The sequence below is a fragment of the Gastrolobium bilobum genome, unplaced genomic scaffold (assembly GCF_033153095.1).
Source record: "Gastrolobium bilobum isolate Gb01-03AN ecotype WA unplaced genomic scaffold, APGP_CSIRO_Gbil_v1 utg65546, whole genome shotgun sequence".
In the NCBI taxonomy this organism is placed as follows: domain Eukaryota; kingdom Viridiplantae; phylum Streptophyta; class Magnoliopsida; order Fabales; family Fabaceae; genus Gastrolobium; species Gastrolobium bilobum.
Window position 1 is genome coordinate 40,442 of NW_026898966.1, and position 26,184 is coordinate 66,625.

The 26,184-nt window shown below is 38.6% G+C and overlaps 2 protein-coding genes and 1 long non-coding RNA gene across 3 annotated transcripts; all 3 read left to right on the plus strand.

The window, feature by feature from the left end:
• Positions 1-4,993: 4,993 nt before the first annotated feature.
• On the plus strand, positions 4,994-5,623 carry LOC133285920 (serine/threonine-protein phosphatase 7 long form homolog). The gene is made up of 2 exons (XM_061483235.1): positions 4,994-5,100; positions 5,197-5,623. The coding sequence occupies exons 1-2, from the start codon at positions 4,994-4,996 to the stop codon at positions 5,621-5,623; spliced, it is 534 nt and encodes a 177-aa protein (XP_061339219.1).
• Positions 5,624-9,653: 4,030 nt separating this feature from the next.
• On the plus strand, positions 9,654-10,857 carry LOC133285918 (uncharacterized). The gene is made up of 4 exons (XR_009748064.1): positions 9,654-9,820; positions 10,117-10,193; positions 10,294-10,360; positions 10,792-10,857. It is a non-coding gene; the product is annotated as an uncharacterized LOC133285918 (long non-coding RNA).
• A 10,912-nt stretch (positions 10,858-21,769) lies between these two features.
• On the plus strand, positions 21,770-23,164 carry LOC133285921 (uncharacterized; the record flags this gene model as incomplete). The annotated part of the gene is made up of 2 exons (XM_061483236.1): positions 21,770-21,920; positions 22,518-23,164. Coding segments are annotated over exons 1-2 (798 nt in total), but the record flags the coding sequence as incomplete, so codon positions are not given.
• Between the last annotated feature and the right edge of the window lie 3,020 nt (positions 23,165-26,184).

Here is a 26,184-nt window from a genome sequence, read left to right on the forward strand (position 1 = left end):
CGAAAAGGAGAAAAAAGTTTGTACTTATATAGGCACGAGGGAAACTGCTGCGGTTACGAATGGTAAGGGTCAGGGGTACCAATGCCATTTCACTCTCAAGGGTTAACTGCAACAGTCGTGGATGGCAAGGGTCAGAGTCACCAGTGTCATTGCACTTAAAAAGCAATGATTAGACACCTAAAATGATGCTGATAATAAATGCGCACGAAACGTGAAAATGGCATAAAACAGCTGCAGCACGTTAAAGCACGCGGCCAACAGCACGTGTCAGAATGAAATGAGTACTACTCATAAGTCAGCACATGAAACTGAAGACACGTGTACATAACAACTCTTGGTCGGGTTGTACGATTGAGGTTGGGGGCAACTCGCCAATTGGATCCCAACTGCTCAAGCATATTCGTTACCCGGCCGCACAAGTAGACTATCTCGCTGAGTTCATGCACAACCTGTCTTGCAAGTGGCCGAGGAAAATTACTCTCGGTTACAGAATTAAGTTTCCAAAATCAGAAATTGTGTGTAATGAATAATACTTGGGGGCAACTCGCTAGTTGAATCTCAACCACTCAAGATCATTCCAAACTCGGCATAGGAACACGTGAAATATTTTCCTTGGGTTCTGCTCAACCTGCCGAGATAAGGGGCAATGAGGACTCCAGTGGAAAATCCTGAGCTACAATGAACGTATGCAAAGAGTTTATAAAATTCAAACGCTCTCAACTCAGCAGAGAACCTGAGGCAAAATGCAAGGAAATTCACCTCGGCAACCCGGACACACAGGTAGCCTGACTGAGGGGCAACTGTTATGGACCCGTATAAGGGGCTCATTGAATGATAGGCCCAATAAAGGGCAATTCAAGATCTGAATCAATTACAATTACGGATAATATCCATCAAGGATACTAATCCTAGTACGACAGCATAGCAAACAGGCTTGGGCCTTTATCAGAGGCACCAAAGATCCACATCATACTAATCATAGGTAACCTCTATAAATACAAGGTAAACCCTAAAGGTACGTTACACTCTCTCTTACTGTTATGCTGTCACTGTGCGCACACACACACACACACCATTGGCTAACGCCATTATTAGTTCGTTGTGCACAGTGATCTGCTTGACTCAAGGGTATCTCTTTCATATATACCTTGGAGAGGGCATTAGAACCAAGATTAACATACCAGTCCATTGGGCTGGACATCTCTGTCTCTAAGACATAACAAATGTCTTTTCAAAGAGAAAAATATCACCTCAAATCATATAACTCCGCTAATGAACATAAAATATTGTTTTTTTTAGAGAGTGATATAAATTATTATTTCAGATATTACATGCCCCATATAAAAAATGTAGGATTTCTTTTTTGTTTTGTTTTATTCATAATAACCTAATTTTATAATTTTAATGAATTATTATTAATTTTTGGTAGTTAATAAATTATTATTTGTTTGTGAAAAAAGAAATAACTATTTAGATATTGAAAAAAAATAACAATAACAATTAAATGAAGGGTTTAATGTTTCTCCAATCACTATAGAGAAAATTATCTCCATTGAACATAAAATGATATTGTTTTGGGTTGGAATATTAAAAAATTAAAATAATAAAAATTAATATATATAATACTGAAATAAATTAAATAAAAAATTACATTGTTATCAATCTTAAAACAATATCTTTTTGAAATCACTGAAAATAAATTATCCCTAGAAGATATACTAAACCTTTAAATGAATCCTCAAGTTATCCCATCGCAGAAGTGATGAAGTTGGGAAGATTGGCTTATGAATGCATGCAACTGTAAGTAAGGCCCATAATAAAAAATAAAAGAAGAATTGGAAAAAAAACAATTGAATGAGACTTGAAATGGAACACATTGAAATGGTCAATATAATTAATGGAATTAATATTTCTCGTATCGTAGGAGATAATTTTATTTCTAATGCATATATAAAAGTATGTGGGATCCATATCTTTTTTTATGGCCCACATAAACTCCACGTACTTTCATTTTCTAAAACATCAAAATATTTATCCCAATTAAAAGAAGAAAAGACAAGTTAACCAAATAAAGTTTCGCAGGAATGCAAAATTTTGACCAATATTTCGTAAAGGCAATAAAATTTACTATTTGACTCAACTAATCACACATAATGAAATTTACTAGTTGTTGCCACTAACCAGACACACAAAGAAAGTGGAATTAAAGTATACACCAACATCCATAAGTAACCATCCTCTCCCCACAACAATCCTTTTCTTGGAAAAGTGATCATTTTGCCACTTTTTTTTTTTTTTTTTACCTAAATGTCATGCCAACAGTCTTTTTTTCTAAACTGCCACGTGGGCAAAGTAGCGAACTGTGCTTGCTGATGTGTCAGCTTCCTGGTGGTGCACAAGTTCGCTACATCAGGTAGCGAACTTGTGCAATTAATACTCCTGCACGTTCTCACCTGTCCAGCCACGTGGCAGACATGCAGTGAAGTTCGCTGGGCAGGTAGGCGAACTCTGCGTAACAGCTACAATGACACTTGGCAGACATGCACCAAGTTCGCTGGGGTGGGCAGCAAACTTGGTGCAACGCATACCTTTCCCACTCCTATATAAACCCCCCTCCCCATTTCCCCAACCCATCTCCTCTCTCTCTCTCTCACTCTATCTCTTTAACATTTTCTCTTCCTCTCTCATTGTGTTTCTTTCTCTACATTTAATGTTAGTATTTTATGAAATTATTTTTTTATAGCTTTATGTATTGTATTTAATGTTGTTAATGAATATTTTTAGCATGAAACCTTAGGTTAGTTGACTTTATAGCTTTATGTATTGTATTTAAATGTTGTTAATAAATATTATTAGCATGAAACCTTAGGTTAGATGACACAATTGTGACAATAGGATAGAATTGTTTCTTATGAATGTATGATTTAATATTATTGTTGTTAGGTTTTTACATTTATATTAATGTATTAATTAAAAATATTAGGCATTAATAATATTAGGCATTATTTTATAAAAAATTTATATTAATGTTGTTAAATTTAGTAATTAATAATTTATAATTAGGCATTAGTTTATAAAATATTGATTGTTAATGTTGTTAAATTTAGTAATTAATAATTTATAATTAGGAACTAGTTTAAAAAATATTTATATTAATGTTGTTAAATTTAGTAATTAACAATTTATAATTAGGCATTAGTTTATAAAATATTTATATTAATGTTGTTAAATTTAGTAATTAATAATTTATAATTAGGCATTAAATTATAAAATATTTATTTTAATGTTGTTAAATTTAGTAATTAATAATTTATCCTTAGGCATTACTTTATAAAACATTGTTTGTTAATGTTGTTAAATTTAGTAATTAATAATTTATGCTTAGGCTTTAGTTTATTAAATATTGTTTATTAATATTGTTAAATTTAGTAATTAATAATTTTTAATTAGGCATTAGTTTAAAAAATATTTATATTAATGTTACTAAATTTAGTAATTAATAATTTATAATTAGGCATTAGTGTATAGGTTGAAATGTAGTTTAGAAAAAATTTATTTTATTGTTGTTAATTGTATTTAATAATTTATTGATTATGCATATTTAATAAAATTAAATTAAAAACATTATGTAGTTATAGGGTTGCGAAATAAGATAGATGGGTTTTGTAGATTAATGTTGTTAAATTTTGGTATTTAATATTTTTTTATTATACAATTCTTAATAATAGTAAATTAAATAAAATTATGTAGATATATAATATTAAATATATTTATTTATAAGTTGAAAATATAGTGTTAAATATTAATTGTGTGGTATTATTTAAAGATTACCCATTATTATACAATATTATTTGTGAATGTGAATTGATTTCGGGTAGAAAACTTAGGTTAGAAGAATTAGTAATGGTATCATATTATTATTTAATAACATTAAATGTGTGGTATTATTAATGCATTATTTAATAAAACTAAGTAACATTTAATTATTTTAATTTTTCTATGTATATTAATGTTGTAATTTTTTATTAATTAATGTTTATTTATTTATGAATTATAGAATATTGTCCAGATGTTTGATATTGAATTATTTCTTAGTAATTAGTATTTAGTTTTTATATATTACACTTTTATAATTGTAATATAATTGTTTTTGTAAATAGATCAATGAACCAGCACGACCCACATCAGACTTTCATCGACCCGGGTCCATCCGACGGTTCTCTCCTTGTGTTGCAGGAGAAACACATTTCCACCCATGTGTGGAACACATCGGATGACCCCTTGGTACGGGATCGTGTCCTTAATGTTAGGCACGCTGCAACACACGATCACACTGATATACCAGAGGATATCGAGTCGTACCTTAGGCAGGCTGGATTTTATCATGTTGCGTGTCTGCGCAACCACGAGGTTAGTTTATTACTTTTGTACAAGCTGCATTCATCGATGGATGTTTTATAAATTTGAGTTAATTATTACTATTTCGTAAACAGATTGATCACTCGCTGATATCAGTCCTGGTTGAGAGATGGCGGCCTGAGACGCGTACATTTCAAACGCTGATGGGTGAGGTGACAATCACCTTGGAGGATGTTCACCATCTGCTGGGGTTGCCCACAGATGAGGAGGTAGTCTATGGGCGCACTGGAGGCCATCCTTTCTAGCAGATGATTACTAATTTGTTGGAAGTTCTGCCCGGGCGAGAGCGAGATTTTTGTAAGAACCAGTTGTCGCTGACATTTCTTCATCAGAGATTTCTGCATTATGCAGACCATGCCAGCACTGAGGTTGATCGGATGAGATACACGCATGCCTTGATCCTGTGCATATTGGGAGGATGTTATCCGTTGAGACTGCATCCAGCTTCGTCCCGACTCGATATTTATTATTCCTCGACGATTTCTAGCAGACGAGGACATATTCTTGGGGTTCTGCCATACTTGCGAACTTGTACAAGGAGTTGTGCAAGGTCACAAAGCCCAGTCGGTTAGACATGGGAGGATGTGCTTTATTGCTGCATTTGTGGGCATGGACGCACTTCCCTACCATCTCAACTGGTGTCCCAGATGTCACTGACCCCGACGCTATATATGGAGCCAGGTAATTATTTAAATGCATTATCATGTTTTTATTCCAATTTAGATATTGTGTCCATTATATAAATTAGTAATCTTGTTTGCACAAATTTGTTTGCAGGTTTAACATTTATACGTCGAGACGGTTCGTCTTCTCTCACATCAGACGCTACCGTCATCATATTGACGTTATGCCTAGCCGCAGGATACGGTGGAGGCCTTATCATGGATTCCCAGCACATCAGTCGTTAAACGACGAGGCCCGCAGATGGTTAATTGTATGTCAACTCATACACTACCAGGTTGTCGTGTACCAGCAGCCTGATCGAGTACTGCGACAGTTTGGATATAGGCATTCGATCCCGAGTGATCCACTACCGTGTTTCGAGTTTCTGATTGTTACCCTTATTGGTAATGGTGACGTAGACTGGAGGGACCACCACGGTCTGTACATAGCGCAATGGCATTCGAGGGATGCCCTCGTTTTACAGGGACTTCAGGCTAACACATCTGATGGACACCTATCTGTCAACAGTACTTATATATAGTGGTTCTTTGATCATACACGATGGTGGATGACGTAGCGATCGACGGTTCATACGCATGTGGTATGCATTTAGGGTTTATATTATACATATTGTATTTAATAATTTTATCGTCAACATATTAATTTAACATATTGTACTATTTTATAGTGACCGTATAGAGACAGTTGTTCACATGGCATCGGACGAGGCGAGGGAAGTTGTTGTGACTCGGCAAGTGCACCGGTCGTAAAGTAATAAAGTGTACCGGAGTACGAGATTGTTCCCACGAGGATCGGAATTTCAAGCACTAGTTCGCTAATCGCGTTTTAGTTGGACAATCAAAAGTTGGATTGGAGAGAATTGTAGTTGAAGAACTTAAAAATTAAAGACAAGTAATGAGATGCAATTAAAGAAATTTCAGAATTAAAAAGTCAATTGAAAAAGATGATGATTGATTAAAGAATTTAAAACAAGCGTAGTTAGGGTTTCGACTTCCCCCAATATCCTCGTTATGTTATGAATTAAAGAGTCAAGAACATTTTCTTAATATAATGCCAATCAATTCTATCTAAGTTAATTAGGGCTCAATTCCTTGTTACCCTAAATCTATGTGATCTTGAAAGAACTCTAGTTCCCCGATTATTCCCCAAGAAAACATGCATTATATTCAGGATTATTCCCCAAGAACTCTTGTTGCCTTTTTGACGTCTAAGTGACACATCCGGGAGAATGGTTGGGCCTTGGTTGGGTGGTATGAAATCTTCATTACCAATTGGGTACCACTGACCGAAATATACCTGGCATTGATATGATGCATTATATTCAGGATCAATGTACTATAAGGGGCCATGGTTAACTGATTTGCATGCTACAATCACATGACTTCATGGGTACCTAAAAGCAGTGAACTCACCACACTAGCATGCCCGATCAGCTAACGAAACCCACCATTTCTTTTCGCCTTTATTGGTTTTTTGATTGTAAGACTCTTGAACTTCAAATCATGTTTTCTGTCTGTCATACGACGTAACAAAGTGTGTCGCAGCCTTTTGTTGGTTTTTAACGTATGATACCCAGAACACTTTGGTGTAACGCTTACCTTTGTCGATCTCTTCTTGGGCCTCCTGCCCGTGTGCCAAAAGTATTGATTTAGCCTAGCGTATATGATGCTCACAAAAGACGTGATAGGTAGGTTTCTGACACCTTTAAGGACCTTGTTAACACACTTGGACAAGTTTGTAGTCATGTGGCCAAATCGTCTTCCTTCAGCATCGTACGATATACTCCATTTTCCCTTCAGAATGCGATCAATCCAAGACATAATTGTTACAGTCAACGGCTGTAGCGATCAATAGCGTTCCGCGATATTTCCCATACAAATGTGTCCCATTGATCTGGAGCAGAGGCTTACAATAATTAAATGCATCACAACACTGTTTGAATGTCCAAAAAACCCTTTTGAACACCTTGTGCGATCCATCGAGGCGACCATCAATCCTATGATCATTCAAGTCCAGTTTATAAGCAGATCTTGGAGAAAATAACAACATATAATCCAACCATCTCAACAGAAATGCGTACGACTCATCCCAATCCCCAAAATCCCTCACAATTGCCTTATGCTTTGCTTTCCAGGCCTTTCTGTACGATATATGAAATCCTAGATTTGATGCAATCCTCTCCTGGATTAAACCAATTTTAACACGTGGCTCTTCACGTATCATTTTTGCGGTTTGACAAACAATAGCGTATTAGCATAACAACGGTATTTATTGTATACATAGAGAGGCTGGTTGACTTACCGATGATCAACGAACAAATGAAATTTGAGTTAAGTTGTTTGTGATCCTGTGAAAGTGATTGACTAACACATGTATGGATGTTGTTCCATATGCCTATTAACCATTCATGACCGCCTTTTTTAAGATATTCCTGCATCCTCCATGGACAACCGTCATTGTGATTTTGACAAATCATTATTAGCCTTTTCATATCACTTTTTAGCACGACAGTTGTGTGATGATTTGCCATACAATATTGTTTGATGGCCATCTGTACATCCTACTTGCTTTCAAACTGTTGGTCCTTATATAACTCTTGACCCATCTGCCAATTTGGTACTTGTGCCCCTTGCATTTCATGACACTCTTGATCGGGGTGTGCCCAGTTAATATTTGTGTAATGACTTATTTGCGACCAAAATGGTACACTATCCTCCCCTGTTTGACACCAAGTTCGCATGTCATTACTAATACCATTTCAAATAAAATAAAAACAACGATAAATAACCTAACCTGCAGGAGGTGGTGGGTCATGCGTACCAACAATGCCCGGTGATGGAATCGGTTCAAACAATGCATTAGACGGCTCCATTTCGAAATCACCATCAACGTCTGTGTCTAATGACTCACTGTCAGGGACAAGACCTTCATCAACCTCTTCCTCGAAACTATCAGTACGCCACGAGGGATCATACATGTCATGGGCAGGAATGACATCTAAAGGCATTGTTAGTGGGGATGAGACATGCATATCATCCGAATTTACTTGCGGCTCCCCGTTAATGTCTATGGAGTAACTGGCAGGGACGTAACTTTGAGTGCTTGCCTTTCCACCGATGTTTAGTTTCGCATACAACTCGATGTATGAGGACTGTCCATGCTGTCGAAATGCATCAACTACTAATGACACATCTTCATCCTCCACAACCTCCACAGCAACCCACTGCACCGGGTTACGAGAGGCGCATCTAGCAATCAGTCGAGACAGGGATGACTTCGTTGTAATCTCAATTTCTTGTATATTATTTTCTACAGCTCAGTATATTTGCAAAGTGGACTCATGCGGAAAATCTTCGTATCTCCTTCAAACACCTGACTGTTCGGTCCAAAATATCTTCTCCCATTGAAATATAAAATGCATATTAAATCATTGTTACTCTCACTCGTTATGAATTGAAATGGCAACAAATAACAAAAAACAAGGGATCTTTCAAAGAAAAATGCAACAGAATGACAAAGTGGGCGTGGAAGGGAATGTGTGGGTATAAATAGCACTGAGTTCCCTATACAGGGCATTAAACTGTAACTGTCGGCAGGTAGTTCTCTGTCCCATGCAGCAAACTTTCAGGGAATTGTCACGTGGCACAGAGTTCGCTACAGGGTACAGTGAACTGTGTCAGTGGCTGCCACTTGGCACCTAGTTCGTTGTCCCATTCAACGACGAACTATGTGGCTTTTTCCACATGGCACATAGTTCGCCTGGACCCTCAGTGAACTAAGTGCATGTCAAACACGTGGCACACCTAGTTCGCTCTAAGGGGCAGCGAACTTGCCAAACCTGTCAGCATTTATTGCAGCCAAGTTTGCTACTCTGGCTAGCGAACTTGTGCACCACCAGGAAGTTGATGCATCAGCAAGCACAGTTCAGTACTTTGCCCAGCGAACTTGCCCACGTGACAGTTTGAGAAAAAAGACTATTGACGTGGCATTTAGTTAAAAATGTATGGGAACAATGGCAAAATGGTCACTGTTCCCCTTTTCTTCAAGATAATTCTTAGAGAAAGTCTCGAAGATGGAAAACTTGTAAACATTCTATAGTAGCCCAACTTAATTAATTAGTAAATCTAGTGTAATTAATTAATTAAACATGTTTTAGTGAGTGAAATTAAGTATAAGGCTTAATTAAATGAATCTGAGTCACTTTGGAGTTAAAAAGTGTACTCAGTGAAAATTAAGGGGTATAAATGGGTACTGGCGAAAGTGCCCAAAATATAAAAATAAAAATAGTAATATTCCTAGAATAATATTCCAGACTTTTGGGTAAAGTTTGGTAATTATTGGAGTTGAATAGATAGATGAACCAATACCCGCTTAAAGCCACTTAACCTATGTTAAGTGACTAAGAGCCAAAAGAATCCCACATTTCCCCCAGCAACCCGTCGAACCAGAAGAGAAGAAAGGAGAGGGAGAAGAAGGGAGAAGAAAGGGAGGAAGAGAGAGAGAGGAAACCTTAACCGATTTGAGTGATTCAAAAGCCTAAATTGCTTAGAATCTCCTCCTCTTTCATAATCCTTGCTTTGTTTTGAGTGGGGAGCATTGTGGAGAGGGATATTGCCTCTCAAAAATTCGGCCATTGGAGAGATTTTGGAGTTTTGGTGGCTTCTACCTCCATGGGAGCTTGAGGAGCACTCACATCATTGTTGTGCAACCATTGGTGGTAAGATTTAAACCCTTGAACCTTATTTTCATGGAAAATTTCATGAGTAGGGTTTTGTGAATAGTAAAGTGGGAATTTTAGAAATTGTGAGTAAATTGACTATGTTCTAGGAAGATTTAAGCTTAGAGCATGTTGTGAAAAATGCTAGGAACGACATTTAATCGGTGGAAATGAGCCTAGATAGTCATTTGATAATTGTTCATAATATTGGAAAATTCATGCTTGGATTGGTTAGTATTCTAGCATGTTGAACAATTAGTGAGTTGAATGATTGATTGTGTCCTTGTGATGTCTAGGATTGAGACATTTGGACCAACCGTGAGTGATCAACCATTGGAGCAAGCTATGGAGCTTGAATAGCTCATTGGAATTGGTAAGCTCATCCTTGTGTTGTGGTATGAATAGGATAGCTTGGATTGATGATGATGAGTTATCCTTGAATTCAATATGTTAATTGCATTACCCTTGTATAGGTGTATATTTGTAAAAGTGGATTGCTGAAACTGTTGGTGAAGAACAAAGGTCGACTGAAGCATTGAGGTAAGCCTTCGAACCTTGGGTGTAATTCCCTTGACTGTTCTACCAAGCCCTGAAAGGGTAGAGGTTGTGATTGTGTATATAAATGCAATAAAATAGTGTAATGCTTTGTTATACGTATGTGTATGCATTTGGTGTGGCATAGGATGGTGTTTCCCTATGTTGGTATGTGGCATGACGATGCGTAAATCATACTTGGTAGTTAGCTGGCCAGTAGGACTATTTGCATCTGAGTTTCCTTAGGACAGCTTGAGAGCTCGAGGGATTTCTCCTGGAGATGTATTGCACTTTGCATAGATATGTATTTACTGCATTATTATTGTTATTGCTATTACACTGATATGGAACTGTGGGGTGGAGAGATGCTCCAAGGACCTCTGGTTTACTGGATATATTCGTATATCTCACCCCGTGTTGTGGGGATCCCCTTTCAGGTAAGGATGCTGCAGGAGCCTCTGGTGGCAAGTGGCCATATCTGGATTATGCATGAAATGTGGCATTCCTTTTGAGTTTATGCATGCCTTTTGTAGTTGACATGTATAGGATTTTATTTTGAAAGCCCTTGGTCATTTGTATATCTTGATTCATTGGATGAACTTAGCCTATGCTCATGCCTTTGGTTACACCTTTTGTTGATGGGAGCCAAGGGAATGATCATAGTGTTTTGTAAGCTAAGTTCTATGATCTGTAAAGGATATGTAATGTAAATGATGCCTACTTGAAATTCAATATATGCATGCTTGTTATGTATGGAGTTGTTGAATTGGTTGGGCTGAAAATCAATTAGGTACCCTTTGTTTAAATTGGTAAGCGATGAGAAAACAAAGGTCATGCTGCCCAAATTCTAGCTAAATCTCATGAGGAGAGGTTGGATGAGTGCTAGGATTTAGTTTTGGGGCATGGACAATTGGGGTTGGTATTGGGGATGCATCTTCCCCTAGGCTTGGACTTGAGAAATGTGGGAATTGGAATTCCCTGGCAGCGCGCTTAAGCGCCCAGGAGAGCGCCCAAGCGCCCTGCTGCCCCTGCGAGTGCCAATGCATTCTGCCTCCTCGCGCTGGAGCGCCCAAGTGGGGGCTTAAGCGCCCAGGATTGCGCGCTGGAGCGCCCTGGCGTGCGCTTAAGCGCCCTTTGCTGCAGAAAGTTGGGAGGCTTACTGCCCCCTCGTGTTTTAGCGCCCAGGGTGGGGCTGAAGCGCCCAGGGTTGCGCGCTTGAGCGCCCTGGTCCGCGCTTAAGCGCCCCTAGCCACTGAGGGAGGAGATGCTTCTGTCTCTGCGCGCTAAAACGTCCCAGTGGGAGCTTAAGCGCCCAGGGTAGCGCGCTTGAGCGCCCTGATGCGCGCTTAGGCGCCCATCCACACTGGAATGCCTGATGCTTACTGCCTCCGTGCGCTTAAGCGCCCAGATGGAGGCTTTAGCGCCCGATAGCGCGCGCTTGAGCGCCCGGTAGCGCGCTGAAGCGCGCGGGGCCTGTGACCAACACTCTCTTGTGTTGCTTCAATTGTCCTAACTTGGGCTACAGTGCTCCGATTTGAGCGCGGTTTGAAGCCACGCATAGCTAATGAAGAAACCTACAATATAGTAGAAGTTGTGAACTAAATAAGAAGTAAATTAATGGTTTAAAAATGGAAAATGAACATGGTGTTAAGCTTAATTTATCTGTTTCCGCAAGGTAATATGGTTATGATCACGAAAATGGGTATTATAAGTTCGGTACGTTTTAAAATGAAAAATTTATCCGGATTTTAATTGAACCCATGTGATTGTAACTGCGCTTAATATCATAATGCGATGTTAACAAACCGGTTCTAGAACGGGGTGTTACACATTCTTTCTTTCATCTCATTTTTTTCTCCGTGTATTTTATTTTTGGATTTTTATTATGAGGTACATTTGAATATTTCTGTTATGCTTATGAATTTAACTATGAAACAGTGACCAAAGTGCCACTAGTACTTTTTACCAGACTGTCAGGCGTCGAAGTTCGCTCAGAATGGTAGCGAACTTCATAGCTAATGATTTTGTGACACATGATATTATTTGTGTGCCACATAAAGTACCAAGTTCTCTATCACTTATAACGAACTTGGTCTAGTCAGTTTTTCCTACGAAAGTATGTCAAGTGTCATAAAATTATTGGCGACAAAGTTCGCTACCAGTCGTAGCGAACTTCGACGTGTAATAGTGAGGTAAAAAGTATTGTTCACGTTGTATTTGGATAAAAAATCTGCCAAACTGTGGCACATTGGTTGATGTTCCTTTAACTATACGTGCTAACAAAATGTTTTTTGCAGAATATTCCAAAAAGTTTCATTAGGAAATATGGTGGTGACATGTCAAACCCAATGTTTCTCCAGCCTCCAGATGACACTGAATAGGAAGTATTTTGGAGTAAATATGATTGTGACATTTGTCTTGAGAAAGGTTGGAAATAATTTGCTACATATTACTCCCTAGATCATGGTCATATGGTGTTGTTTGAATATAAGAAAACTTGTCATTTTGAGGTACACATTTGACAAGAGTATGTAAGAAATGTCTCATGTGTTTGTGATAAATGCATATGATTTAATAATTAATGAAGGGGCTAAATGATCATTGGCAAATGAATTTTGGGAAGAGGTTTCTTGAGTGCTTGATGGGAGTAGTCATATCCATTGGATGTGAAGAGTCACATCTTTTGGATAAAAAATTTATATAAAAGATAGAAACTTGTTCATCATTCTCTGACCATTAGAGACGCCTCAAGTTTTCCATCAAGAAAGGAGAGCACGTTAAAGTAGGTAAAGAGATTGAAAAAGATTTCAAGAAAGATCATTTGAAGAACAAATAATCTTTCGCATCTTGACATAAACATAACAATGTGAAAATCATGAATTCTTAAGATCTTTATTTGTGCTCTTATTATTTAATGTTTGAACATGAAAAAAATAAAACTAACATATGGTATCAAAGCATTGTGTTTAGAATTTATGATTTTCCAATTATGATGTATGATGTTGATGTATGAAAATGTTATTTCTCTTTAACCCACTACATTTTTAACAAAACATTGAATTTTATAATTGATGATTACTATATATATACATATATATTTATATATTTGTTTTCATTTTTCGTGTTTGAATTCAAAAGTTACGTGACAGTAACTATTGCCGAAACAGTAAATCATTTCTAAACGGAAAGAAAGACTGAAAACAATGATTGTGAGAAAATGCTATTTCTCTTTTTTGAATTTTATCAACCAAAAATAACCAAATAACAATAGGGTTCTCCAAGCCTTAAGTAGTCAAAATAAAATAACAAAAAAGGTAAATAACTATAATTACGTGCAATCAAAGGAGATAACGCATAATTAACACACACTCTAACATAATCTAAGAATAACTAAAAGGGAAATAATTAAGAATTATTGAAAATCCCTAAATCATGGAATAAACTATATAAAGGCCCAAAACTATTGATGCCTATGGCAACGCGACGAGTCTTGCTCAGAAGCCCATTTCGAGTTGGCTATCCAAATTTGAGTCTAATCCAAATCTAGCAATTCGAGTGCATCATCTTCCCCCGCTAGAAAAAGATTTGCCCTCGAATCTGTGTCATCTTCATTAACTTTCTTCAGGTGGTAATTCAGGAGACAATTCTTGAGGCACAATATCACCAAATTCCCTAATTATTGGTAGAACTTGTGAATGCAATTCTTTGATATGCTTGGAATGTTCATCTACATTTGAACTAAACTGCTTGGGAACTAGAAATAATGTGATTTCTAAGGGAGTAAGAGGACAAAACCCATAGACTATCCTAAAAGGACTATTGCCTGTAGTTTGATTTAATGATCGCATATGTGATCCGTCATAGGCAAATTCTGCCTTATGAAATATCAAGTCCCATTGCACTTGACGATCTCCAATTACACTTCTACCAAAATATAAATCTTTATCTCCATAGAGCATGATGTTGTGATGCTCGTTGTGTCCAAATTCATATTATTACTTGCAAACGAAAGACTTATTGATTGAAGGATCATTCCACATGACATCTTTGGGTAGAACTTTCACTTTGTCAGAGATATTAGAATTTATAGTAGTTGACTTTCTACCGAAATCAATATAAAAGATTTTTTTTTGCCTCTGGATTCTCATCGTCTTGCTCCCAATCGTACATCATAGATAGAGAACTTGTCATAAATTGGAGCATCCATAATGAGATTCTCATCATCTTACTCTTCATTCTATTCATCATAAATGGGACCTAATCATAGAATGGATACTTATTGTTTTTCTCTTCTTTGGATTCATAACAGACAGCGACCTTCTGGTCTTCTATCAAGTCTCTAATGTCAAAGACCTTTTTAACAGTGTGTAACTGTAACACCCCGTATATATCCGGTAGTGTTATCATTACATCGTATTAAGCTACGCTTAATTAAAATGCGGAATATTCTTTTTCTTTTCCAATTATGACGTCATTATACTTAGCCAAGTTGATTACTTAATCAATTTCATAAAATATCGCCTGAATGTAAATTGCAATAAGACATATACTGAAATACCTCAATATATAAATAAAGTGAGTATCTAAATCACATATCTACATCACGTAGTCCGGACAATATCCTGATACATTATTACAACTCCAAATAAACAAGACATAAACAAGACTAGTGTCATGGACAATCCCCATGCTCACCAAATCAACAGCATCTCAACAAGATAATCATAAACATAAAATGAATCTCAAAGCATAAAGGCAGCATGCATATCCAACATCCAACATGTCAGCATATAATGTCATCAATATCTAACTCAGCTCCGGCCTCCTACCGCCTGAGGTCTCAACATTACCTGACCCTGAAATAAGCATTCCCCAAACGTGGGGTGAGATCTCTAAACAAGAAATCTCAGTAAGACAAGGGGTCCTCAAGGATCTTCCACCCCAAGCTCACTTACATGTGCAATATAAGTTATAAAAGCATTTATATCAATATCAGTTCCAAAACTATGCAGTGCAACAGATATTCATGCCATGTGTGTTTATCACTATTCTACTGGCCAGAGAAATGCAGGAATACGTATATACCTACATGTAGTACAAGGAACACCGCTTGCACCTCACCCACAGCCTCACCATCTTGTATGTACCACATACTCAGGCTTACCGTATAGGTGGAACACCACATGCATATCATAAAGGCACTAGCATATAACAGCTCAATAGCATTTCCAAAACATCAAAAGCATGTAACACAGCATGCATATAACCATACCCCCATGGGACATGGTGGAACCACAACATGGCTAAACTGAGGATACGAAAGCTTACCCTGCAAGCTCACTATCCAATGCCAAGAGTCCACACGGCTCAAGTCCAACACACAGCAGATCACAATCTGATATGGACCAACAAGTGTATCAACATACAAAGCTCAAAAGCATTAACATAAAGACTACGTTCTCCTTTAACGATTTACGTCTTAAGGCTTCTAACAAAGCCACAAGCCCGTAATCACATGATTCTGACTTAGTTCATTAATTACAGAAGTTCAACTTCATCACTCTAGGGTCCACAAACCCCTAATATCCGGATATCCAGATCCCCATATTCGGATATCAAATATCCGGATATTTCACGGGAAGATATCCGGATATTTCACGACAGAATGCAGAAACTGTATTTCGTGAAGATATCCTTCCAATGTTGGGTTTTTACCGATTTTAGACACTAACACATGCATTTCTAGGTGTGTTAAGCATTTCCCAACATTAGGTTATCATCTTTTAACCATTACATGCATCAAGGTTCCATTTTTAAGCATTAAACTCATGATCAAAGGTTAGTACAACATATCAAAGCTCAAAACAGAAAGATAAGGGCTCTTGGAGCTCTCCAAACAGCTCCAACACTTCTGACTTCCAAGGAAAACGAAAATGGCTCAACAAGATGAGTTCTTTCTTCCCCAAAGGTGATACTTTGTAGCTCAAAATGCCTTAACAAAGTCTCAACCAACTCAAGCTCACCAACTCAGCCTACCACCCTCAAACACAGTAGTTGGAACACCAAGACAAAGCTATCTTTCACCCTTACAAAGCCACCCACAAGTGTTTACAAGGAGAAAATGTGAAGAAAATTAAGAAAGATCACAACTTGGCTCAAGAAATGTAAGGGAAGGCCAATGGAACAGTAACCAGCAGATGGTCAGCTCCAAACTCACGTATAGAAATTTGATCCTAGGGTTTTGTGCCCATAATAAGAGTATTTATAGCCCAAACACACTTAAACACACAGTATTAACTTTAATTGCTACGCTTAGCATTTTAATCCCAAACTCAAGATTCTTAAACTACTCAATTTTACAAGAATTATCATATTTTTATTATATTTTTCGGAACAACTTTCCGGTATGCGCTTTTCATAGCCAGTATCAGTTTCTGGTACCAGTTCTCATTATTTGGACTTGAAACTCGTTTTACAAGTCCTATTTATTATTCTAGTAATTATCATGCACTTATAATAATTTTCCGGGATACTTTTTTCGAACGCATTTATACCGACTAGCAGAACCGGTATCTGCACTTTTCTTCCGAAAAGCGACTTTCAACATTCTTAATCACTTACCATAATTATTAGAGTCTCATAATAATTATTAGGGTAAAAAGAAGTCCATCATCATTCCAAGACACACTGTCTTGGTTCTTCACATAATCCAGACACTCTCTCTGAACTTGTGCCTCTTTGATCTTTTCTAACAGCTCATTCACAACGTCTGCTGCTTCCATCTTGAGAAGTACACCCTCACGCGGAGCGGTCACTGCCAAGTCTCGGAACTTCTCAACCACATCAAAGTTACCAAGTAACAAACTGGATGAGCTACTGGCTATCCGACTCAAAGCATCAGCTACCACATTGGCCTTGCCAGGATGATACCTCAGCTCGAAGTCGTAGTCCTTTATGAGCTCCATCCATCTCCTCTGCCTCATGTTCAACTCCTTCTGGTCAAACAGGTACTTCAAACTCTTGTGGTCACTGAACACCACAAATCTCAAACCAAAAAGATAATGCCTCCAAATCTTGAAAGCAAACACAATAGCAGCCAACTCCAAGTCATGAGTAGGGTAGTTCTCCTCATGAGGTTTCAACTGCCTCGAAGCATAGGCAATCACTTTGCCCAACTGCATCACCACACAACCTAGCCCCTTCCCGGTGGCGTCGGTGTAAAGCTCAATCTCAAGCGCAGGATCAGGAAGGACCAACACAGGTGCAGTAGTCAGTCTCTCCTTCAACTCCTAAAAACAAACCTCACACTCGTGAGTCCACACAAATGGAGTCTCCTTCCGGGTACGGCGAGTCAATGGCAAAACCATGGTGGAGAATCCCTTGATGAACCTCCGATAGTAACCTGCCAAACCCATAAAGCTCCTCACTTCCGTAACTGTCTTGGGTCTCTCCCAATCCAGTACGACCTCGATCTTGTTCGGATCCACTGCAACTTCTTCAGCAGAAATCTCATGCCCAAGGAACTTCACAGACTTGAGCCAAAACTCACATTTTGAAGGTTTCGCATACAGCTTCTTCTCCTTCAACACTTGCAGAACAGTTCTCAAATGCTCCACATGCTCCTCCTCCGTCTTGGAGTAAATCAAAATATCGTCAATGAAGACGATCACAAACTGATCCAGGTACGGCTGGAAAATCCGGTTCATGTAATCTATGAACACCGCAGGTGCATTGGTGAGTCCAAATGGAATCAACAAATACTCAAAGTGACCGTATCTTGAACGAAATGCGGTGTTCGGGACATCCTCCGGCTTCACCCGAATCTTATGGTATCCGGACCGGAAATCAATCTTGGAATACACGCAAGCACCCCTAAGCTGATCCAACAGATCATCAATCCGAGGAAAGGGATACTTGTTCTTGATTGTCACCTTGTTCAGCTGCCTGTAGTCGGTGCACAATCGCATTGTCCCGTCCTTCTTCTTCATAAAAATGACCGGTGCTCCCCAAGAATGGTAAATCTTAATTAGAGATTTAATTTAAGGATTTAAATGCCATAATTAGGTTCAGTGAGTGATTCCGAGTATTTTGACTGTAATCATGACTATGTTATGAACAGTGCGTTCTGTCGGAGAATTCGCAATCTTTTTAATTAACCGATAGAGCTTAAATAAGCAAAATGATTTGAGAGACATAATTTGACAATTCTGACGACAAATATGAGTTCAGAATGAAAAATTGTATAGTCTGGCACTTTCCGTGAAAATCTCGTGAATAGTGTTTCTACCAGGTATTTTGTACTGCTGTTTAAGCAACTGGTGGAGTCCAGAAATAAATAATTGATGAAATAAAAATAAGAAAGTCCAATATATGCCAAGAAAGTCAATATAGGCCCAAGAAAATGATAAGTATAAGTTTCATAAGTAAATGAAGTACAATTAGTGATTCACAATGCATTTCGTCAAAAACGGTGCAAAAATCATACTGTGAATTATGAATATTGTTTTGTAAGAATTCAAAAGTAATATAAATGATTTTAGAAAAATAAAAATATATTTGTAGCTTTGAGTTAGTTCCGGGTTAGTTTAAGTGAAAATACGCGAAAGAAAAATACCCGGGTAAAGGGCCACATGTGCTCACCTTCTTAAGTCACTTAAGTCTCATTTCCAAATCAGTTTCTCTCTCCTCTCCTCACTCTCAAAACCGAGCTGCAGCCATGGGGGAAGGGTTTGGGGTTGTCTTCTTCCTTCTTTGATTTCTCCATGGTTAAGCCACCAAATCTTCCACCCAATATACCAATCTCATAGGAAATCGTCCAAGGAAGCTATGCCACCCCTCCGTTTGAGCTGATTTCGTGTGTGGAGAGAGATACTGGTCATCTCAAGGAAGAAAAGGTGCATTTTTGAAGGAGCCTTGCTTGGAGATGTGTCTTCTAGGCTTTGGTAGTTGATTAGAGGTAACAAACCTCTATTTTCATGGTAGTGTCTTGATTATTTAAGTTATAAAATTATGAATATGCTTTGGTGGTAAAGCATTGTGTGTTAAACTTTGATTGATGATGAATCCTTGATGTTTTGGATTTAGGAAATGAAAATAAGTGTTAATATGTATGTAAAAAAATTAGAAAAAAATCCTATGCCCTCCTCTATGCTTCGGCCATGATGGGTCACATAGGGGGCATTGTGCAAAATTTTATTTGATATAGTTAGAGTGTCTAATGTGTTGGAGTGAGTATGAATTTTGTAAATTAGTGTAAAGGCCAAAGTGGGAAAAATCCTTTGTGTCTTGATTCCCTATGTTTAGGCTATGGAGAGTGGTGAGGGACTTGATGTTCAAACATTAAGTTAGAACAATATGGAAACATACATTTGTATGTGTAAGTTACATGTAATTAATAAGAAAAGAGCCCTTGCCTTTTCCTTATAATGTTCGACCTAGAGGGTAGTATAGGGGACATTTTGTCACATCTTATTTTAATAAAATGTGTTGTAATGCAATGTATAAAATGAATGAGTTAAAGAAAGTGAGATGAATTAAAAATCGTTGAAAGATATTTTGTTCTCCTCTAGGTAGGTCCACAGCCTTTTAAGGAAAGTGGCAAGAATTATATTGGAGAATTCTCAAGTGAACACTTGATTAAATTAAAGAACGCTAACGAGTATAAGGTGGTCTAGACTTGTGTATTGGCATAGGATTGGTAAAAATATAAAGAAATGAATATAAGCGATAAAATGTATGCCTTCTGTGAAAGCTAGGCATGATGACATTTTATTGATTTTGGATTGGTGGATTCTTGATCTAGGTGTACCTAGGGACTAAAAAGGATCGGAATCTCTTGAAGACATATAAGTAACTTGTGCAACAAGTAAGCGTATTGGTAAAGCTTCAAGAGGTAAGCTCTATGTTTAAGGAGTCTTTTCCTACTTGAGTGCTCCACCATGGTTAGTGAACTGTGGTTGGACTATATGATTGTTGTTGATACTCTGTATAGGTGCATTCATATAGAGTGATTTGATGATATGATTTGATATAATATGATATGATTTGATATGAGACGATATGATATGACTGGGTATGATATGAGTTCTATATTGACTTCTCGTACACTGATGTCTTCTTGGGGTTTTTCCTGAGATTGACAATGTACACCTCTGAGATACTCTGGTTCCGCTTGGGGTCATCCCTTGGGAACACGTGCGTTGAATTCCGCTTGGGGTCATCCCTTGGGAATTACAGCGCACACCTCTGTTATGATATGGTTATATGTTCTGTTCTGTTATGATATCTGTTATATGTTGTACTGGTATACTCTGTATCTGACTTTCATGCAGGAGTGAGCCAGAGGTATGGAGGATTCTCTATAAACCTGGAGCTTACTGAGATTTGAAATCTTACCCCTCGTTGGGGCAACATTTTCAGGTGCACAGACTTCCGGTGAGCCTTCGTTAGGCAGGGAGACGACACGGGGCTGAGACATTTGACGGATCAGTATTTTGAGTAGCTCTAGGCTACTAATTTTTTTGGAGTGTACCTATGTATTTCGTATTTCCGTAGTGATGGATCATTATGTTAGATCCTGTATTTTGTATATGGCCTTTATATGTCTTGTACATGTCATTCAGTTGATGCATGTACCTTTTGTATTCAGGCATGTTGATAGGACTATGTAGTATTCAGTTATGTTTCTGTATTAGACTGCATGCTATTAGATTAGTGGCACAGAGCCAATTTCTGCATGCGCCCATGGATGGGTATCTGATTATATTGCATGACCGGTACTTCTGAATATGAATATTATTGAAACTGTCTATCAGGAACTCTTGGGAGTGGGATTGGAAAATCCCCAGTTGTCCGATTTACAGAGGTTACTCTGTCCGACTTTTGGTTATGCTTTATATGAAGTTAAGAAGAAAACTAAAAAGTTAGCCCGTATTTCCGTAAGATAAGTCTTCCGCTGTATCTGTTTATATCATATGTATGTTAATTGAACCGGCTCGAGACGGGGATGTTACATCTATGGTATCAGAGCAGTTTCTCTAGGAGAGCCTGTGAAATATTGCATAAATTGTTCGGGTTATTATGTTCTAGAGTGTTTTCCTTGGAGTACTATGATATGCATGTCTGATCACTGCGTGTGAGCGTAGCTAACTCATTCCTTTGTGTGAAATATGCAGAATTATGGTTCGCCCAAGAAGGACTCTGGATCCTCCTATGGACCCGACAAATCCAACTATAGCTGATTTGGCTAGGCCACGTGTAACTCAGCGAGGTGGTTCTTTACAGCTAGATCCAATGATAACGGCCTTAACTGAAATGCAGCAAAATATGGATGCAGCTAGGCAGCGAGAGTTGGAAGTAATGATGAAAGCAAATCAAGATCTGATAGAGGCTAATAGGTTGGCCAATCAACAAATGATGGAAGCAAGCAAACTGGCAAATGTTGAAATGATGAGATTACTATTGGCTGAAGTAAGGGCTGGTGGACAAGGTCCACAGCAACAGCCACAGCCACAGCCACAACCACAACAGCATGTTCCTCCTCCTGAAAATCCCATTGTGGTGGAGGGTGAAGGAAATAATGATATGAATGAAGAATCTAGTCACAGGGGTGGTGTGGCACAACCAGCCACTAATAGAGAGCAAAGAGAAAGAATGCTTAATCCCTTCCGAAAACATGCACCACCAAATTATAAAGGAGGCATTGATCCTATTGCTGCAATTCAGTGGTTAGAAGAATTGGATCGCATTTTTACTGTCATGGAGTGTGATGATCAGCAGAAATTGTTGTATGCTTCTTATATGTTACAGAATGATGCAGCTGATTGGTGGAGAAATACCCGTCTGCCCTTGGAATGTCAGGGTTATGCTATTACCTGGCCTTTATTTGAAAGGCAATTCTTGCTGAAATACTTTCCGGCTGAATCCCGGATAAGGAAGAAGGGTGAATTTGAAGAACTAAAGCAGGGTCAGATGTCTATTGATGAATACTTGAATAAGTTCAATAAGCTGGCCAAATACTCTCATTTCCAGAGAGCTCCACCTACAGAAGATGACTTGATTTTTAAATTTCATAGAGGATTACATGATAACATCTCTGAAAAACTTGCAGGTGACTCATTTGATACTTTTGCTGCACTTGTTAAAAAGTGTAAAAATATTCAAGAATATTACAGAAGAAAGCACAAGGACCAAGCAGCTTCTAATTCTGGTCCTAAAAGTAATACTGGAAATTCTAAGGGAAAAGGTTTGCAGGTGAAGCAGTCTGATGGTAAGTTCAAGAAGATAGGGAATTCAAAGCAGGGGAATTTTAAATCTGTTCCTCAATGTGCTATCTGTGGAAGAGCCCATGCAGGGGTCTGCAGGAAAGAAAAAGGTCTTTGTTATAAGTGTGGTCAACCCGGGCATTTTATAAAAGACTGCCCTTTTAGTGGGGGACAGGTTTCTGCAATTCAGGCTACCCCGGCCCCTATGATGATTGAGGAGCCATCTCTACCTCTCCCACCTCCTACTGCCCGAGTGTATGCAGTGACTCAGCCAGAGGCTGAGAAATCCTCTACTTTGGTGCGAGGTATGATTTCTATTAAAGATGAACTGCTTAGTGTATTATTTGATTCTGGTGCCACACATTCTTTTATTGCTGATTATGTAGCCGACGCATTTGGTCTGCCTTTGACAATAATGAAAACTCCTATGCGTATTGTTACGGCTGTGGGGAATGTTTTTAATGAAAAGTATATTTGTGAAGATGTGAAATTCAAGTATGAAGGCAAGGAGTATTCTGCCGATTTTATTGTTTTGCATCTTGCATCTGTAAATCTGATTTTGGGAATGGACTGGTTGTCTAAATACTGTGTGAAGATTGACTGCTGCAGTAAAACCATTTCTGTTTCATCTCATGATGAAGAAGGGAAGTCTCCTTACTTATCTGTACTTCGGGTTATAAAATCCTTAAAGGAAGGAGATTCTGGGTTTATTATGTTAGGAGGTCTGGTAGGCGCCATTAAGGAGCCCATTTCTGGTATTCTGATTGTCTCTGAATTTGAGGATGTCTTTCCGAATGAAATTCCGCACTTTCCTCCAGAGAGGGAAATTGAATTTGCAATTGACTTATTGCCTGGTGTGGGACCTATCTCTCTTGCCCCATACCGGATGTCACCTCTGGAATTATCTGAATTGAAGAAGCAGATTGAAGACTTATCCAGTAAAAAATTTTATTAGGCCGAGTGTGTCTCCTTGGGGAGCCCCGGTGATCTTTGTTAAGAAGAAGGATGGGTCTATGAGATTATGTACAGACTACCGGCAGTTGAACAAGGTTACTGTTAAGAATAAGTATCCTTTGCCGCGGATAGATGATTTGTTGGATCAGTTGCGGGGTGCGACTGTATTTTCTAAGATTGATCTCTGGTCCGGGTATCATCAGATCCGGGTAAAGCCGGATGACGTTCCGAAGACAGCTTTCAGGTCCCGTTATGGGCACTATGAGTATCTGGTTATTCCTTTTGGGCTTACAAATGCACCAGCCGTTTTCATGGGTTATATGAATCGGATCTTTAAAGCCTATCTGGATCAGTTTGTGGTGGTCTTTATAGATGACATACTGATATATTCAAAGAGTAAAGAAGAGCATTCTGAGCATCTAAAGGTTGTTTTGCAGATTCTGAGAGAGCATCAGTTGTATGCTAAACCGTCAAAATGTGAATTCTGGCTTTCTGAGATACAATTTCTGGGCCATGTCATCTCATCTGAAGGAGTGGCAGTGGACCCGAGCAAGATTGAAGCAGTGGTAGAATGGGAACGTCCTAAAAATGTTACAGAGATCAGGAGTTTTCTTGGTTTGGCTGGATATTATAGGCGTTTTATTGAGGGATTCTCACGGATGGTTTTACCTTTGACACGGTTAACCCGTAAAGGGAACCCATTTGTGTGGACCCAAGAATGTGAAGTGAGCTTTCAAGAGTTAAAAAGGAAGTTGACTACAGCTCCGGTATTGATATTGCCGGATCCTACAAGTAAATTTGTGGTGTATTGTGATGCTTCTAAGTTTGGGTTAGGCTGTGTGTTAATGCAGTTCCGTCAGGTGGTCGCTTATGCTTCTCGGCAGTTGAAACCGCATGAGGAGAATTATCCGACACATGATCTTGAGTTGGCAGCCGTAGTGTTCGCATTGAAAATCTGGCGACACTTTCTATACGGGGCCGATTTTATTGTCTACAGTGACCACAAAAGTTTAAAGTATCTGTTTGATCAGAAGGAGCTGAATATGAGGCAACGCCGATGGGTGGAATTTCTGAAGGATTATGATTTTGAATTGCAATATCACCCTGGTAAAGCCAATGTAGTAGCTGATGCTTTAAGCAGAAAGGCGCTTGGTATGGCCAATTTGATGATTTCCGAGTATAATTTGATTGAGAAATTCAGGGATCTCCACATTCCTGTGAATACAGAAGATAGTCCGCATTTATTGACTACTACGGTAGTCCTGAATTCATTAGTTGAGCGGATTAAAGAAGCTCAATTGCTTGATGAAGAGATTCAGTCTATGAAAGAGCAGGACTTTGTGTCCACTGATAGGTTCGGTCTTAAGTTTTACAAGGATCGGATCATTGTTCCAAAAGGTCAGATGGTAGATGAGGTATTGACTGAGGGTCACATGGGTAAGTACACTATCCATCCTGGTGCTACCAAGATGTACCAAGACTTGAAACGAAATTTCTGGTGGTCGGGAATGAAGAAAGACATTGCTCTATTTGTGAGTAAGTGTTTGACATGTCAGAAAGTTAAGATTGAGCATCAGAGACCTTCTGGATTACTGCAGCCCTTGGATATTCCGGAATGGAAATGGGTCAGTATTTCTATGGATTTTGTAGTGGCATTACCGAGAACTCAGGCTGGTTTTGATTCTATCTGGGTAGTTGTTGACAGATTGACAAAGTCTGCACATTTCATACCAGTTAAAACGAGTTTCTCCACAGAGCAGTTGGCTCGGATATATGTAAGAGAGATTGTGAAACTTCATGGTGTTCCTGAAAGTATCATTAGTGATCGGGACCCTAAATTTACTTCTAGACTTTGGGATGCAGTGCAACAGGCCTTCGGTACACAGCTGAGGCTGAGCACGGCTTATCATCCCCAGACTGATGGTCAGACTGAGAGGACTATTCAGACCCTGGAGGACATGTTGAGGGCTTGTGCCTTAGAGCAGGGAAATGCATGGGATAAATATCTTCCTCTGGTGGAATTTTCCTACAATAATAGTTATCATGCCAGTTTGGGCATGGCTCCCTATGAAGCTTTGTATGGCCGTAGGTGCAGGGCGCCTACTTGTTGGTCAGAAATTGGTGAGAGGCAGTTATTTGGGCCTGATATGGTCCAAGAGACTACCGATCAAATTATGATGATTAAGGATCGATTGAAGAAAGCACAGAGTCGCCAAAAGAGTTATTATGATGCAAAGCATCGACCCCTTGAATTTTCAGAAGGGGATCATGTATTTATCCGTTTGTCTCCGACTACGGGTGTTGGGCGTGCTCTAGGAGTGAGGAAGTTGAGTCCTAGGTTCATTGGGTCCTACCAGATTATGAAAAGGGTCGGACCTGTGGCTTACCAGCTTGCCTTACCTCCACATCTGTCAAATTTGCATAGTGTTTTTCACATCAGTCAACTTCGAAAATACGTGCCGGATGAATCCCACATTTTACAACCGGACAATATCGAAGTAAGAAAAGACTTGAAAAAGGATTAACTCCTGAGGACGCTACTTGGGAGCGGGAGAATGAGATTCTCCAGCAGTACCCTGAGTTTGACGTCAGGTATATGTTATATTTGATATT

What these genes read in the sequence shown, in the direction of transcription:
- LOC133285920 (XM_061483235.1), top strand. Translation starts at nt 4,994, where the DNA reads ATGGGAGGATGTGCTTTATTGCTGCATTTGTGGGCATGGACGCACTTC. An exon ending in GACGCTATATATGGAGCCAG is followed by an intron (nt 5,101 to 5,196) that starts GTAATTATTTAA and finishes ATTTGTTTGCAG; the next exon opens with GTTTAACATTTATACGTCGA.